At 34.1% G+C, this 17,926-nt stretch overlaps 1 protein-coding gene and 1 pseudogene across 1 annotated transcript; both read left to right on the top strand.

Annotated features, from left to right (window-relative positions):
* The first annotated feature begins 272 nt into the window (after positions 1-272).
* Positions 273-1,816, top strand: LOC124830841 (F-box/kelch-repeat protein At5g43190 pseudogene; annotated as a pseudogene).
* Positions 1,817-12,922: 11,106 nt separating this feature from the next.
* On the top strand, positions 12,923-14,564 carry LOC148204187 (uncharacterized). The gene is made up of 2 exons (XM_088108039.1): positions 12,923-14,183; positions 14,386-14,564. Exons 1-2 carry the CDS (start codon positions 12,924-12,926, stop codon positions 14,446-14,448), a joined length of 1,323 nt encoding a protein of 440 aa, XP_087964165.1. The 5' UTR covers position 12,923; the 3' UTR covers positions 14,449-14,564.
* The last annotated feature ends 3,362 nt before the right edge of the window (positions 14,565-17,926 follow it).

The raw sequence follows: 17,926 nt of genomic DNA, 5'->3' as shown, positions 1-17,926 counted from the left end.
TAATTAAAAATTATTGTTTCTCCAAAAGAAATGTATTTTATGAAAGCAAACCTTGATTTTCCCTAAAAACTTAATATACGTTGCAATCTAAGCCATTCTTGTAGACTTCTTACGTATCGTTACTGCATATCAACACTTTAAGTGATCGCCCGTAATTATTTCCTACTTTAAATAACTTAAAATGTCTTCAGCTGTGTCATAAGCAAGTAACAATTGTCAACAATACATTTCTATTTCAATAAAAAAAATGATTTTTTAAATAAATTGTTTGACTGTAATTAAAAATTAATATACCGTCTAATGACATACACCAGTGGGGGCTAATAATCCAATTAAAAGTAAAAAATATAAAGATGGTCCTACCTCAAGCTTTTGTTTTTGTTTTAGTCAACTCATCATGGCAGCCGCATCACACGACGGGGGCACCCTTCTTCTCTTTATATTACAGCAGACAGACACAACCTTCATTCGGAAACTCCGATGAAATGAAAAACATAACAACCTTCACTTCGACGACGACAACAATGGACCCCAGAATCTGGAGCAAACTACCTCCTGATGTTGTGGAACACATACTTCTGTTACTCCCTCTCAAGACTCTCTTGAATCTCAGACCCACTTGCAAGGCTTTCTCCTCTCTTCTCTTCTCTCCTTCCTTTGTCTCCAAACATTCCCCATCATCATCATCTTCTTCTTCTTCACCCTTCTCTTCCTTTCTCTTACTCTCACACCCTCAGTGCCCTCTCTACTTCCGTCTCTACGATTCCAACCTTTCTTCTTGGCGCACTGTCTCTCCCTCTCTCCCTTTCTCTTCATCCTTCTCTCTTGCATCCTCCTCCGGTGGCCTCTTCTGTCTCCTCAACCCCTCTTCCTCTTCCTTTCTCGTATGCAACCTCTTTGCCAAATCCTCCAGAACCATCCAATCCCCAATTCACTCTCTTCACTTCACCCACCTTTCTTTTCTCGCCACCTCTCTTACCTACTACTTAGTCCTCCTTTCTTCAAACTCAGCCTCCAACGCCGCCTTTGTCTACAACTCCAACCAACACTCCTGGAGGCGCTTCCAGGGGTTCCAGGCTGTCCTCGGCGACAGTTGCCTCCAGCAGGGTACTTTCTTCCACGGCGGCTTGTACTTCACCACCCCGGAACCCTTCTCCGTCGTGCGTTTCGATTTGGAGAGTGGCAAGTGGGAGAGACACGTGGCTGAGTTGCCCCCACAACTCACCTTCGTGAGGCTTGTCAGTGATGACGATGGAGAGGGAAAATTGTATTTGGTCGGTGGGATTGGAGCCGATGGGATCTGCAGAAGTATGAAGGTGTGGGAATTAACGAGTGACGGGGTTTGGGTGGAAGTTGTGGCGTTGCCTGAGATTATGTGCAGAAAATTTGTGTCTGTCTGTTACCATAACTATGAACATGTTTATTGCTTCTGGCATGAGGGTATGATCTGTGTTTGCTGTTACATGTGGCCGGAGATATTGTACTACAGTGTTTCCAGAAGGAGTTGGGATTGGCTTCCGAAATGCCCCTATTTGCCTCTCAAGTGTAGTTGCGGTTTCAAGTGGTTTTCTTTTGTTCCAAAGCTCTATGCTTCCGTCTGAGTCATATTCAGTAGCCATAGTTGTTGGATTCGATGCTTTGTTTATCTGTGAATGTGTGATAATGATGATGAGGATGATGATGATGATGCATTCAAGTTTTCTGTGATAACTTTGGGAATTGAAAGTATGAGGTGCACAGCTTTTGATTTTGCAGATTTCATCTTCTTCACTGCAAACAATATTACAGAAAAATCAAGCAAGCATTTTCCTTTCTATTCATGATTCTCCAAATGCATGGCTTTGAATTTCGTTAGTCTGAGATATCTTTTACTTGATACTGTTAATCACTAATTTTCTTTTGATAGTTACCTTCGTTGAAAATTTTCTTTTTAATCAATTAATTAAACTCATTTTACTCAAACAAACCGATCATATACATGTAGTCAGCCATGTTTTAGTTTTTAATTAATAGAAGATATTTTTTTAAGAGCTTTCATGGCGTGTTTTTTTATCTAATGTCTTTCTTTTTCAAATCTTGTTATTAAGTTATCTGATTATTATTAATCACTGGAATAATTTTTGTAATTCTTTCGACAATTTTCTAAATTTCTATTTGCTACTAGACTCCACAACTTTAACCTTTTATCTTATATGTCATCTAAACTATTTATAGAAAATGTCAACGGATATGTTAACGACTCCGACATTTATTATTATTGTTGTTGTTTTATACAAATGCAAACATCAAAACTTTTGAAGAACCACGCCATGCTTGACTGAAATTTATCAAACACTTTTTCAATTATAAAACATCAAGACTTTAAAGCACCCAATGTGCTGTCATAAAACTAACAACAGTTTTCTTTTTTCAAATAAATTAAATTAAACATCTTTTAATTATATTTTTCCTCAAGAGAATTTGAGTGAATTTGGAAATAAAATTTGTGAGAATTAGTATAGAATTGTATTGACGTGACAAATTAAAAAAATTTATTTCCAAATTCACTCTCATTTACCTCCAAATTTACTCAAATAAACGACAAAAAAATTTATCTTCAAATCCCCTCAAATTCACTCCCTTAAATCCACTCAAAAAAACAAGGCGTAAAAGATACAGTGGGTGGAAACAATGAAAAGAAAAAGAATTACAAAAATAGTAAAAATAAAAGTGTCAAGTATAAGGAAATAAAAAATAATTAAAAGTAGTAAAATGTAAATATAAGTTAAATAATCTCTAAAAAAATTAAAGATCGACTCGTAATTTTTTTATAATTAATTGATTATGACTTGCAAAATAACGAAATTATACATAAAAATCACTAATAAATGAATAAGTCTTCTTACTCAATGTCTTGCATACCTATTGTAAAGAAACTGAAACTATATATTTTTTTTTATTGAATGTTATTGTAAATTTTGTTATCCTATATCTCATTTCTCTCTATATTAAAAATATAATAAAATATATATTACTTAAAAGACAAACGAAGCGAGAGAATTATTTATTACAAAAATGACAAATAAAAAGTAATAATGGGGTGCATTTTCTTAGAGATTTAAAGTGTGTCAAAATAAATAATTAAAAATTAACTCTGATGCCATTAAGGGTGTCAAATTGATACGGTTGATTTGAATTAAAAGTGAGTTAAATTAAACTGATTCAATTTTAATTTAAAGAATTGGTAGATCGAGTAAATTGTTTTGAGTGTATTTGTTTTATGGTAAATGTGGGAAAGTGAATTTGAAAAGATTTAAATGGAAAGAAAGGTGAAAATTTATTTGAATTAGAGAAGATGATGAGAAATCAAGGAACATAAAATAAAAGGTTATGAAAATTAATGAATGATGAAATAAATTTGATAGATTAAAAATTTATTTTAGTTGATACGTGAATTGTTGTTATTATTATTATACTTATTAAGTATCGACATAGTCCAATTCAATAAACATCATATTTTTGTTAGATTAATATTTTATATGCAAAAAAAATTAATTTTTATAATTAAAAAATATTATATGTTTATTACGATAATTAGTCACTTTGATGCTGAAATCGACCTATTATGTAGAATTCTACACTTTCTTTTTTTTATAATAAATGTAGAGCAATTCGTGATAAAAAAAAAATAGGAAGAAAGCAAAAAAAAAAGTATAAAGAAAAAATCTGGAATGAAAATAGAAACCAAAGCAATTGATTTATCAACATGACCCTTAAAAATTAATAAAAATCATAAAGGTCAATAGCGCCTAATATTTTCTACCACGAAGAGTTTATTAATTTATAGTAACAATTATTGTTATTCCTATTAGGATTATATTGGATATTATAATCTGTGAGAAATAACCACTAAATATTATACTTATCAAATTGGTCCAATTTACAGGATTTAGTTTTGACTCAATATGTTACGTGTAAAAGAAAATGACATAATTAAAAAAAGTTCACGATAAAAAAATTTAAAAAAACTTGTAGATCAAAGTGAGTATATGAATTTCTTTTTAAACATGAAAAATATTTTCTAACTGCGAGTTGATGTAAAATCATCATAAATGTTATAAATAAACTACGCAAATTGGGTGCTGCTTGGATTTCTTTATATGCCAGTTCCGTAATCTTCATTCATGTCATAAAATCCTTTTTCAAAACAACTCTTGATTCCACGAATTTGAGCATAATTCCATCTCTCCTGATCTTTTAAATTCTCGGTGAAACCTTGCATGTTTGTCCACATACAACAAGATGGCGGATTATCATAAAGCAGAGGAGCACAAATTATCATGTTGACGACGGAGGTTGAGATTAAGGGCACAGTAAGCGAGTAGGAATTTGTGTACGTGGTGGAAGCACAATGCTCCATTCACCATTTTCTTTTCAAACGGAATTTGAGCTCTGAAAAGATGGATACCCAAAAGTTGTACTTTCTCACCCCTTTGGTGGCAGGTTTGAACAAGTTGGGGAAAGGACAGCCGCAAAGAAAAATTTAAAATATTACCATTCATTCCTTAAGTTTGATAGAGAGAAAAGGCTAAGATATCTGGACAGCACGGAGAGAAAAGAAAAAGTACGTGATATTAGTATATAATTAATGATAACATCTTATTCATACATTTTTTTTTATAATAGAGTGACTCAATATCTTTATTTTTAAAATTAAGTATTAAATAAAAATTTACGTTTTATCATGAAGACGAAATAAATATTTAAGCCTAAACGATAATGTTTTTTAAATTAAATATGTTTTTCGTCCTTTAAGTATTACACGAATTTAGGTTTGAGGTCACGTCTTATGCCAGCTTACCTTTTCACTCTTTATCACATTGCTTAAAAGGAAAAGCAACGTGACAGAGAATGAAGAGGCAAGCTGGTATAAGACGTGGTCTCGCTGTTTTGGTCTCGTTGTTTATCACATCTACTAAAAGTTAAGGTCGTCCAATTTTAAAAATTAATAATAAGAGTTTAAAACTATGAGAATTAAAAATCATAAAAGTTTCAAAATAAGAACTAAACCCAAATTTGTGTGATACTTAATAACGAAAAACATATTTCACCTATGTTTTTTTTACACGGCTGCATCTCACAAAAGCCTTGACTAAAAAAATCATATAGCTGTTGTATTATGAGGCTGAGTATTATTGATAATTCTTTTCCTATATAGATATTGATACCAATTGTCAGTTTAAATTTGTTTGGTTTTCAATTTTCTAAAATTATTGTGATTTCTTGGTTCGTCATTCGTGATGGGTATGTAATGGGTCAATTCATTAATATCATTATCGAGACAGCAGTCTATTTGCCTCACATTATTCTCTCACTAAACTAATACCAATTATCGTTTAATCATCAAACCACGCATTCTTTACTTTGACCATACTGCCATCAAAAACTACAAAATCATAAATAAATTCCATCAAACAAATTAATTTACTATAATTGTAGAGGATTATCTTAAATATTGTTTTTTATTAACTTCCTTGAAATTAGCATGATATCAATACATGTATGCTTTATAAATTAATAAATATATATAATTTGCTAATTATTTTATCAGCTTATTATTATGAAATAACACATAAACATATAAAGGTTGGCTAATTATTTAAACTGATATTGCATTTTAATATATAGATATGATTCTGTCACATTGCAGATTGTTCAAAAGACTCATTAAAGATTATTATTATCAGATATCAACATTAACATATAAATTATGAATAGTGTATTACAAATTTCATTCTCAACTTTTTCATTGTATACTTATTTTGTAAATGCACAAACTTTTTGTGTCTATTTGTTTTTGTTTTTTTAATGTCAAATCTTAATATTTCTAAACTTTAAGTGGATATTAAAATACTGATAGTTTCATTGTTAATAAGCCCTTTTTATAACTTGTTTATCAAATTTTCATTTTTATTTATTTGAAATTTACATTTAATAATACTTGAGTTCGTACATTTCTATATGCAGTATTTTGATATATTTCTTAATGCATGTTGATATAATTGAAAATACTTTGCGAAGCGATAAGTTTTTTTATTTATTCTCCTAATTAAGTTTTTTTTTGCATATATAATTGATATAATATTTTTTGCATATATAAGAATATACCAAAACCTTCACGATTATATCTCAAAACTTTAAATCAAAATTAAAAACAGGATAGTGAAATAACCGAAATAAGGAGTGAAGAAAGAAGCATGTAAATGCAATTTTTCATTACATTCTTAACATATGTTTGGAGAAGTTCTTCTAAAGAATTTTAAGACAAAATAAAATAAAATAATAAAAAAAACAGAAATTAACTTATACTAAAATTTTAAATAATAGATTAGATTAGAAGAATTATAACATAGATTTAACTAAAATAAACGGATGACACGCATCCTCTCCTGTTATTAATTTAGTTGGAGAATTACTTCATATATCTATTTACAATGTCTTTTTAATAATTATGTAATCTTTTAAAGAATAAAATATAAAGCATAAAGGCTATTCAGTATTTATTCACTTAATATTGAAGGAAAATATTAAAAGAACTATTATAGGATAATTTAAAATATTCTTACTTGAAAATCTTACGGTATATAGTGCTTGTAATTTGTTAGTACGCATAGATATTTTTGTCAGATCAGCAAATATATAATGATAAAACTAAATCGGAGAAAACAAAGTAAATGAATTTATCAGATTTAGTTTCATCCGAGATAGTTCGTTTTGTTATTATGATTTTATTTAAACGATAATAATTTATGAAAATTCAACACTTCAAATGACATGGAATTAAAATAATAAGTGAAGTTTATTTAATTCGATGTTAAATTAATATAATTTTGAGTTAAAATAAATCACATTTTTCTTTTTTGAGTTTTTACTCTAAGATTGTTAAGCTGTATTAAAACACTTTGAAAACTATACATTCTTATCAGAAAGGCAAGTTACGTTATAGTTAATGTCTGTGATCAATCATGACATAAGTTTATTTTTTTATAATATTCATTTTGTTAAAAAAATATTAAACATACTTTTGAATAAATTATTGAAAAAATTAAATATACAAGTTAATGGAAGATAAGGGGAGAGGATGAAAGAAAAAAATAAGACAAATAATATAAATATAGACGGGTATACTAAAAAACTGATGTTTTATTGCTTTTAAAGTTGTGGATGAACCCTCCAATAGTTCATAATGCCTATTATCTTGTACTCAATCTCAATCATAAGAGTTCTCCACCGACCATACAAACATCGGAAGCATGTTCATGTTGTTCTCAGAGTAATGAGTTTGCGAAAGCTCGAAGGCATGAAATGGAATGATTTCTAAGAAATGCATGTGATACAACATTATAACTAACCAAAACTTCCCTGCAATCGATTTTCCATAGTAGTAGTCTTCAATTTTAACCTTTACATCTTCGATTAACATATGAAACTTTTTGTGTAAAGAGATTAATTCATTTTTGTTTGATTTAAATAGATGTTGGGAATGATGGATTGGATAATGATATATTATCACATATTTTTTTATAATATTTTGATATAGTATACGTATTGTTATTTTTATTCAATTTAAAATACATCAATATAATAATAAATAAATAATAAATTAGTAAAAAAAAGTTTTAAAATAAATTGTATCAAAATATTATTTCCAGATAAATTTTGTATTCACATGTTGAAGTTCATCCTATCCAATTATCATCAGTTGCCATCATGGAGACATACTTCAGAAGGCTTCCATCTAAGTGGTCAGCTCAGTTGCTTTTCGTGAAAATAAACCTTCCCAAAGTCCTTTCCTTCATCAAAACTTCTTTTCTTTATCTTCGACTCAAAAATTAAAGAAAAAAGGAGAAGGAAAAAGAAAAAGTGACCAATCTCAGTCTGTTATAGTTAATCTCGTTATTATAGTTACCAAGTGTTTCGTAAAATTAGTAAACACGCTAAATGAAAAATGTATTAATTTTTTAACTTTGAGATTGTATAGTATAAAATATTAACCGAGTGGTTACAAACAACCAACCGGATATTCAGGTAATCTGTTTATATCTTATTCTGTTTATATTTTATTGGGCTTATATCAGCTCAGGATCCATGAGATAAATTATAAATACAAAGTCAGGGCCAAAAGCCAGGTACGTTCCACTTACGCATTATTCACTCTACGCTACTCTCAAATACTCAATAGTGATAATCATTCACTAAATATTCAACCAAGAGCCGAGGCTCTTCAAATCACACGCCTAACTTGGGCGTCGGAGTACCTTTTGCAGGTACATCCTCCCTCGTCAAGAAGGAGACCGATCGGTTTGTGCCAACACCGATCGGCCAATAGCAGGAGTTTGGAAGCGAACGAGCGGCCCAGACACGTCAGCAGGTTAGTCTCTCGGTCCCCAAAAGTATCCACCGAAACATTTTGGCGCCCACCGTGGGGCCGAGCGTCAAACCCAATGATGACCACGAGGAGCATGGAGGAACAACAAAGCACCAGAAAGATTATTAGAAACCACAAGAAACCAAGACGAGCGTTCGGTCTCGACATCACTATTTCGGATCAACACGAGAAACTTTCGACAAAGTAAAAACTACAGTAGATGAATCATCATCTCTACGTGAGACGTCGTCAACAAGATAAGTATTTTTTGAAATATGAATATTTCATAAAATATCTAATTGATAATAGATATTATAACAACTATTTTTATGTTAAATATATAGTATAATCCATAATATATTATATGATATATGATATATTTTATATAATATAGCATATAACTATAAATATAGTTATCTAATTATTATAACCGAAATATTTTCTAGCATGATTAAAATAGTCAAAGAAATTGTTGTGTGAGAGATAAGTATCAATAGCAATATTATAAAATCTCAAGACGGTTTTGATACCTTGTTTATTATCTATGTGATTTATTCGGTGCAATTCATAATATCTGGTAACCGAATCATTTATTATACGGTCATATACCATAATATATATCATCGTGAGAATTTCAGCAATGAACATCTTGAAGAAATATATATCAAAATCCACGCCATCAATTATGCAAGTGCATACTAAGATCTAGTCATAAACGGACTTCATGGAATTCAATTAACGAAGGGGAAGTCTCCTATTACAAACACTGATTGCCAATTTCGTCAGCAAAGTTCATAATTAACGATCAAGTCAGGGACCGAGCGGTAAATCCCTCTCGGGAGAGAGGTAAAGCCCTCTCAAAGACGAACGGTAAATCCCGTTCACTAGGAAACACTCCTAGATCAAAGCAGAGGTAAAACCCTCTCAAAGCCGAACGGTAAAGCCCGTTCCCTAGGAAGCACTCCTAGGTCGAAGACCGAGCGGTAAATCCCCCTCGGGAGAGAGGTAAAGCCCTCTCAAAGACGAACGGTAAATCCCGTTCACTAGGAAACAATCCTAGCTCAAAACAGAGGTAAAACCCTCTCAAAGCCGAACGGTAAAGCCCGTTCCCTAGGAAGCACTCCTAGGTCGAAGACCGAGCGGTAAATCCCCCTCGGGAGAGAGGTAAAGCCCTCTCAAAGACGAACGGTAAATCCCGTTCACTAGGAAACAATCCTAGCTCAAAACAGAGGTAAAACCCTCTCAAAGCCGAATGGTAAAGCCCGCTCCCTAGGAAGCACTCCTAGGTCGAAGACCGAGCGAACGGTAAAGCCCGTTCCCTAGGAAGCACTCCTAGGTCGAAGACCGAGCGATAAATCCCCCTCGGGAGAGAGGTAAAGCCCTCTCGGTACATGTTGAAGAACGAGCGGTAAATTCCTCTCGCTTAATGTCTAAGGACGAGCGGTAAAGCCCGCTCGGTTAAAGTCGAAGGCCGAGAGGTAAATCCCTCTCGGTTCATGTTGAAGGACGAGCGGTAAATCCCGCTCGGTTAAAGTCAAAGGCCGAGAGGTAAATCCCTCTCGGTTCATGTTGAAGGACGAGCGGTAAATCCCGCTCGGTTAATATCGAAGGCCGAGAGGTAAATCCCTCTCGGTTCATGTTGAAGAACGAGCGGTAAATTCCTCTCGCTTAATGTCTAAGGACGAGCGGTAAATCCCGCTCGGTCAAAGTCGAAGGCCGAGAGGTAAATCCCTCTCGGTTCATGTTGAAGGACGAGCGGTAAATCCCGCTCGGTTAAAGTCGAAGGCCGAGAGGTAAATCCCTCTCGGTTCATGTTGAAGGACGAGCGGTAAATCCCGCTCGGTTAATGTCGAAGGCCGAGAGGTAAATCCCTCTCGGTTCATGTTGAAAGACGAGCGGTAAATCCCGCTCGGTTAATGTTGAAGGTCGAGAGGTAAAACCCTCTCGATTAATGTTGAAGACCGAGAGGTAAATTCCTCTCGGTTCATGTTGAAGGACGAGCGGTAAATCCCGCTCGGTTAATGTCGAAGGCCGAGAGGTAAATCCCTCTCGGTTCATGTTGAAGGACGAGCGGTAAATCCCGCTCGGTTAATGTTGAAGGTCGAGAGGTAAAACCCTCTCGATTAATGTTGAAGACCGAGAGGTAAATTCCTCTCGGTTCATGTTGAAGGACGAGCGGTAAATCCCGCTCGGTTAAAGTCGAAGGCCGAGAGGTAAATTCCTCTCGGTTCATGTTGAAGGACGAGCGGTAAATCCCGCTCGGTTAAAGTCGAAGGCCGAGAGGTAAATCCCTCTCGGTTCATGTTGAAGGACGAGCGGTAAATCCCGCTCGGTTAATGTCGAGGGTCGAGAGGTAAAGCCCTCTCGGTTAACGTAGAAGACCGAGAGGTAAATTCCTCTCGGTTCCTATTGAAGGACGAGCGGTAAATCCCGCTCGGTTAATGTTGAAAGTCGAGCGGTAAAACGCTTTCAATTTCGCCAACACAGCCTCCCTCAAACTCATCAGTCCTATAGTTAACCACGGCTAAAGCCAACCGCTTAACTCGGACTTGGGGGGCATAATGTATAGTATAAAATATTAACCGAGTGGTTACAAACAACCAACCGGATATTCAGGTAATCTGTTTATATCTTATTCTGTTTATATTTTATTGGGCTTATATCAGCTCAGGATCCATGAGATAAATTATAAATACAAAGTCAGGGCCAAAAGCCAGGTACGTTCCACTTACGCATTATTCACTCTACGCTACTCTCAAATACTCAATAGTGATAATCATTCACTAAATATTCAACCAAGAGCCGAGGCTCTTCAAATCACACGCCTAACTTGGGCGTCGGAGTACCTTTTGCAGGTACATCCTCCCTCGTCAAGAAGGAGACCGATCGGTTTGTGCCAACACCGATCGGCCAATAGCAGGAGTTTGGAAGCGAACGAGCGGCCCAGACACGTCAGCAGGTTAGTCTCTCGGTCCCCAAAAGTATCCACCGAAACAGAGATATTACTCGAATATACTAAAAAAATCGTTGAAATAACTTGTAAGTGTAAACTGATGCAAAATGCATCCGCCTGTTATAGATATATTATCCAAACTTTCTCACTATTAAGCTTATTCTGGTGCTAAAAAGAAAAGTTTATTTTTGTAGTTCTTGGTTAGTATTTAGAATAATATGCTATAACTTATTTGATATAAAATATAAAAATATTTGGTGAATTTTAATACTGTACTTTTTTATATCTCAACTCAACCTCAGGAAAATAAAAGTTTATCCCTCCATTGAACATGTCAGTAGTCCACACGAGGGTGTTCAATAGGGCAGGTGGTCCTAAAATTACGTGCGAGATCTTTCGAAGAGCGTGAAACGTGAACAGTCAGACCAATTTTAGCAATATTCTTTTAAAACTACAAAAGAAGGGGTGAAATAACTTAGTTGCCGACTCACTGTCAAAATAAATAAATAATAGGAAGACAAACTAAAATTCAGACATAAAATTTTATTTCTGATGGTCATAGTAGTGAGATAAGCAAACATTAGATCCTCTTGTAGAAGGACTGACACGTATGCATACATATATATATATATATATAATTTCATTTAATTTAAAGTGTCTCTTAACGAATTTAACAATGACAATTAATATTGTAGGAACCTTTTAAAAATTATAAGACTAAATTAAACTAATATTTCAATAACTTAGACTAAATTTAACTTATAGCACGGAGAATGATTTTACGGCATGGACTTTTTTATTATCAAGTATTATGATTATGAATTCATTTACAACGCCTTATAATGTTGCATATTGATAATGTGGACATTTGTTTTGTGATAATGAACTTGGCATATTTTGTCGGCAAACTTGTAAAGCTATAATTATCAGGAAAGTTATCTTAATTATTATATATATTATGTTTAAACTTGAATTTGACTACACGTAGACGTTCAGAGGGGAAACCTCAAATTTAAAAACTTGCAGTGCTTGGATTTAGGCAATAATTAGGAGCGTATTAGCCAAAACACCCTAATAGGGGAAATGAGCTATTTTTCGCACACGGTTCGTTAAAGTCTAAAAGTAAGAAAACTGCTGCGTTTGAAACTGGGAATGATTTGTTTAAAATGTGTAGTTTAATTTAAAGTGGAAGTAAATAGTTGAATTCCGTTTAGAAAATAATGTGGTTTGGACTGAAATAATTCTGTTAATTAAAAGTAGAGATATAGTTGAATTGATTTCGTTAGTTAAATTAAATTGTGCTTTTATTATACAAGGAGAAGCGTGAAATTATAGTCCATGAAAAGGGAAACATGTGGAGACATGAAAGCTTAAACATGATTATGGTAATAGATTTGCCATCATTTGGGAAAAGGAGAAGAAAGTGGAGCAATGAAGATTAAAAAACAATAAATGTTGGTTAGGAAGTACATATCATTATGAATGAATAAACAAGAAAGGAAGTTCAAATATAAAAAAAAGGGGAAATTGGATTAAGAAGCATGGCGTAGTATTAATTAAAAAATGTTAAAGATGAAGGTTCTGGAAATGGCGTGGGTGAGCTGTGGTGTTGGGAATGATTGGTGTGAAAGCATGTGCAGAGGGGGAAGCAGGAGGAAAACATTTAATCTATTTCAAGTATTGAAACAAAATGGTAACAGTGGAAACAAAAATGAAAGAAGAAACAAACAGAAAGGGGTCAACATTGAGTTCAATACGTGCACGTGTCCCTCAACAGCACTTCCCATATATTTGCCACCGCTTTCCTTCTTTTTCCTTTTCTTTTCTCAAACTCCGCTTCCTTCACATTCTCACTGTACGGGGAGGGCCATGTTAACCACCGTCAACAACGACAACTCCTTCTCCGCTTTCAGCGACTGCAACAGCGACAGATCCGCCGAATTCTCCACACCGTCTTCCGAGAGCCGCCGCCTCCTCATCGCATGCGCCGCCGACAATTCCGACGAATTCATTCGCCACCTCGTTCTCAACCTCCATTCCTGTTCCATTGAGGACCAGAAACAGGCCACCATGGAAATCAGGCTACTCGCCAAGAACAAGGAAGAGAACCGCGTCAGGATCGCAAAAGCCGGCGCGATTAAACCCTTGGTTTCGCTTCTATCGTCCTCGTCGGACCTTCAGCTTCAGGAGTACGTGGTGACCGCGATTCTCAATCTCTCGCTCTGCGACGAGAACAAAGACCTGATCAATTCCTCGGGAGCGACGAAGCCTCTTGTGGGAGCGCTGGAGACGGGGACGCCTACGGCGAAGGAGAACGCGGCGTGCGCGCTGCTCCGGCTCTCGCGGAGAGAGGAGGACAAGATTGCGATAGGGAGGGCGGGGGCGATTCCTCCTCTGGTGAAGCTTCTAGAAGGTGGGGGTTTGCGCGGGAAGAAGGACGCGGCGACGGCGCTGTACGCGGTGTGTTCGGTGAAGGAGAACAAGGTGAGGGCGGTGAGGGCGGGGGTTATGAGGGCGCTGGTGGAGCTGATGGCGGATTTGGGGTCGAGCATGGTGGACAAGGCGGTGTACGTGGTGAGCGTGGTTGTTGGGGTGGTGGAGGGGAGGGCGGCGTTGGTGGATGAAGGGGGGATTCCGGTGCTGGTGGAGATAGTGGAGGTGGGGACGCAGAGGCAGAAGGAGATCGCCGTCGGGGTTCTGTTGCAGATTTGCGAGGAGAGTTGGGTGTACCGTACTATGGTGGCCCGCGAAGGAGCCATTCCACCCCTCGTCGCTTTCTCACAATCACAGTCACACTCACACTCCCATCGCCCCAGACACAAGGTAAACCTGACAACCACCATCCATCACTTTTATATTTTCTATATTAATTTAAAAAACTACTTTTACAGTTTTCTAATTTCCAACCATTATTATATTTTGTTCCAAAGTGATATGATATCACGTTCTTTCTTTGTATAAAAAAAAGTGTGGTCGTAAACTGAAGTTGTTGTTTATTTGTTATTGTTGGTGTACGTGGGAACAGGCTGAGAAACTCATAGAGCTTCTACGGCAACCGAGATCCGGCAATGGCGCTGGTCGTTCCTAGGAAATGTCAGCATAAACCCTACCACACCTCCGACAAACAAAAATATAGATTGGGGGACACAACTTGTAAATAAATACCTCTGTAACCACCTTTCTCATTCTGTTTTTTTCTTCTTACTTTTGCTCCACATATTTTCCTTTTCCTTTTCAAATTTTATACAACCATAATTAATTAAAGGGGCATAATCAACCGGTTTATAACCTCTTTACATATATAAAAACCGATTTTTTTTTAAAATAGCATTATGTCTGGATAAATAATGCTAAACAAAATAAGTACATTTTATATGAAAAGAAAAATTATCTCAAAAATCATTTGGTATAAGAAGCTTTACCTTCCTAGACATTCATTATTGTTAGGAATAGTTTTAACGTACATGTATATAAAAATATAAATTGAAAAATTCAGGGGCCAAGCCAAGACCCCTAACTCCATGTGCTACGGGTCTACTAACTTACCATAAGTCATTGCAACTTTAAATATATGACGATGGTCAATTTAATCCCTACATTATTGGAATAAATTATGAAAGACTCGCTATAAATCACTCTTAAAAGCATATACGAAACATTCATCATTTTTTAAAGTTTAGCCTTGTTTATTTTTGCATTATGTTTAATTATTTCATAATTTTTCATAAGCTTTTTGTGTGTGTCTACATTTCCAACAATAGTTTGTTGTAGTATTAGTTTACAGTATATGAAAACTGATCTCGTGTTTGGAAACATAATTAAGGTGGTGAAGTAATCAATAGGATTAGTAAAAAATTAGATAAATATAAAATGTAAAATGTTAGATAATTGTATTTATAAATTGAAGTAAGAACACTTTGCAATTCTCTACAAAGGTGTTTTTATCTTAAAAAGTATAATTCGTATAAAAAAATGTATAAATACATTTTTTGTTACGTTGAATGTCTCAGTAACTAATTTTAACTTAGCTTTGCAAATACGACTTATAAATTTGTAGTAAGCGTTAACTTCAAGTTAATTTATGAATTTTTTTTAAAATATAACCTTATTTAATTATATTTGTATGTTGAGCTAGGAGATGATCAATATTTGTCTGAAAATGTTGAGTGATTTTGGGTGTGAAAGAAATTTAATGATGATTTGAACTTGGGACTTTGAATCAGTATAAGCAGAGAAGTTAAAATTTCTTTTGGATACATTGGAGAAGTTAAAAAAGGGACAAGAAGGGAGAGAAAACAACACGAGTGGCCAATTTCAAGTTTAACATGAACAAGTCAAGATTCTCGTGGAAATTTTAAAAGACGAAAATCAAAAGGCAAGTGGGTCTTGTTTTGCCGATGGATAATTTTTTTAATAGCAAAATGAGTCGATAACAATTTGTTTTTAATTTAAGACACACTGAATTTGTTTTTTTTTTTTTGGAAAACTATATGCTGTGTAAAATTTAACATTCAATTAATGTTATATGACTGGGAAATTAATTATATGTACGTTTTTTGAGTTTTATTATTTGGATATTAAATTCTTAAATCGCATCTAACAGTGATATAATGTATAGTTATTTTTTCTTTAATTCAATTTTTATTTTTCTTATACACACTTTTAAAATAATCTTTGTATGAAATTGAATTGAGGTTAAACAGTAAAATTTATGTTGAGTATTTTACTCTTAATACAAAATTATAATAACCATAAACAAGAAAATAACGTATTTTTCTGTTTTTGACTTTTTCTTGAGAAGACGTCAAAAGATGAAACAAAAGACATCCATAGAACGCGTTGAAGTGTAATTGTTTAATGCATATGTTTGACATTATTGTACTTCTGCTGCAAATTTTTAATGCTCTAAAGTTCACTCAACTTTTGCATCTTTAATAATTGTGAGAAACCATCAGCGAGGGACCTTCGTGTTTTTGTCAAAGGATTTGTATGGATATACGAAGACAGCTTTGAAAGAGAAAGTCTTTTTCATTGTATAAGTGACGAGATTTGTGTGGATACAGTGTTTATTTATAAAATGGTTTTTTTCTTTTATTATTTTGTCCCTGACACACTGATTATGTTGAAACAAGTAGATGAAATTCGTTCTGCGTCGTAAGAAAATTGATTTTCTGTGATGAAGATAAAGCTTATTGTGCTGAGATGGGAACGTTTATGGGTTGGAAGGGAACGTTGAAGATGTAAAATCATATATAATAAATAATAATAATATATTATTTTTAATTACAAGTGTATAATACAGTAATTTTATATTTTTAATTTATCAATTTTTTTTATCACATATCAATTAAACAATTTATAAACTTTTCAGAAACTTTATTTTCAAAATCACTTATTTTTATTTTAAATTCTTAAAAGAACAATTAAAATTCATTCACTCAAATTTATCATATCTTTCTTCCTCAAATCTATCTTATAAAATAAATATACAGCAAATGATTGTATTTAAGATAATGCAAACATTATTAGATGCTATTAATAAATAAGGTTTTCGTTTTAAAATCACTTTATTATACTTAATTTGTAAGGTTAATGACTTATTTCACCTCCATAGTTTATTTATTTTTAGTTTAGCTTCTTTATTATTGAAAATTCTAATTTAGTTCCGCTTTTTTAAAAATATATCTTAATGTTTTTCTTCCATTGAATTAATAGAAACAACGTGTATAAATTGAAAACTAATTTAGGAATAAATTTTAGCATTTAAAGTCTTAGGATTCCAGGAAATTTTGAGTGATGAGAAGAATATCATACTTTCATTGTCCTTTAGATTGCATCATGTGTTCAACTTCCTATGAAATCAACTAGGGTGTTGCTACCTCCACCACCATCACACCTTTCTCCCTCCATCTTCTCTTTATTATTTTGTCCCTCACTAAAATTTTATTTAGGGTTATTTTTTTTTATTTTTACTCATTCACAACCTATTTCACTAATAACCTATTCTAGTCCCATACATGAGTAAAATACTTTTCTTTCATTTTAACATTATATTTCTTCCTCTTTTTCTTTCGTCGTTGTGAGATACTACAAGTTGCAAAGGTTGGTGGTTGTGGAAAGAATTATCAAGCAATCTCCCTCTCGTGGTGCAGTGTCACTCTCGTGGTGCAGTGCGTGTCGTGCTTCCTCGTATTTGAATAAACCTTGAAATAAAACCCTAAAATAAAAAATAAATGGAGGTGACATCCTTCAACGGATGTCAACATCCGTTGAAGATGTCACTTCCGTTTAAAGGTTACGTTTTTTATTTTAGAGCTTGTTTTATTAGGGGACATCCATTGATGCTCTGGACGCTCCTCGATGTTCCTCCACTCCACGGCGGCGACGCTCCTTCACACCATGGCGGCAATGGAAGCTTTCAAACCAAAAAAAAACTGGGAAGAAAAAGGAATGGAAGTGCGGGAGGTGGGGAGGTGAAACGCAAATGGGGAAAGGGGAAGAGAGTTTCGTGGGTGGGTGCTGGAAAAGTAAAATTAGGGTTTCAAGTTATTTAAAATAGGGTAAAA

Source organism: Vigna umbellata, chromosome 2 (assembly GCF_029865625.1).
Source record: "Vigna umbellata cultivar VRB3 chromosome 2, Vumbellata_1.0, whole genome shotgun sequence".
NCBI lineage: Eukaryota > Viridiplantae > Streptophyta > Magnoliopsida > Fabales > Fabaceae > Vigna > Vigna umbellata.
The sequence above is the reverse complement of the archived record's forward strand: the minus strand, read 5'-3'. Positions and strand labels throughout refer to the sequence as shown.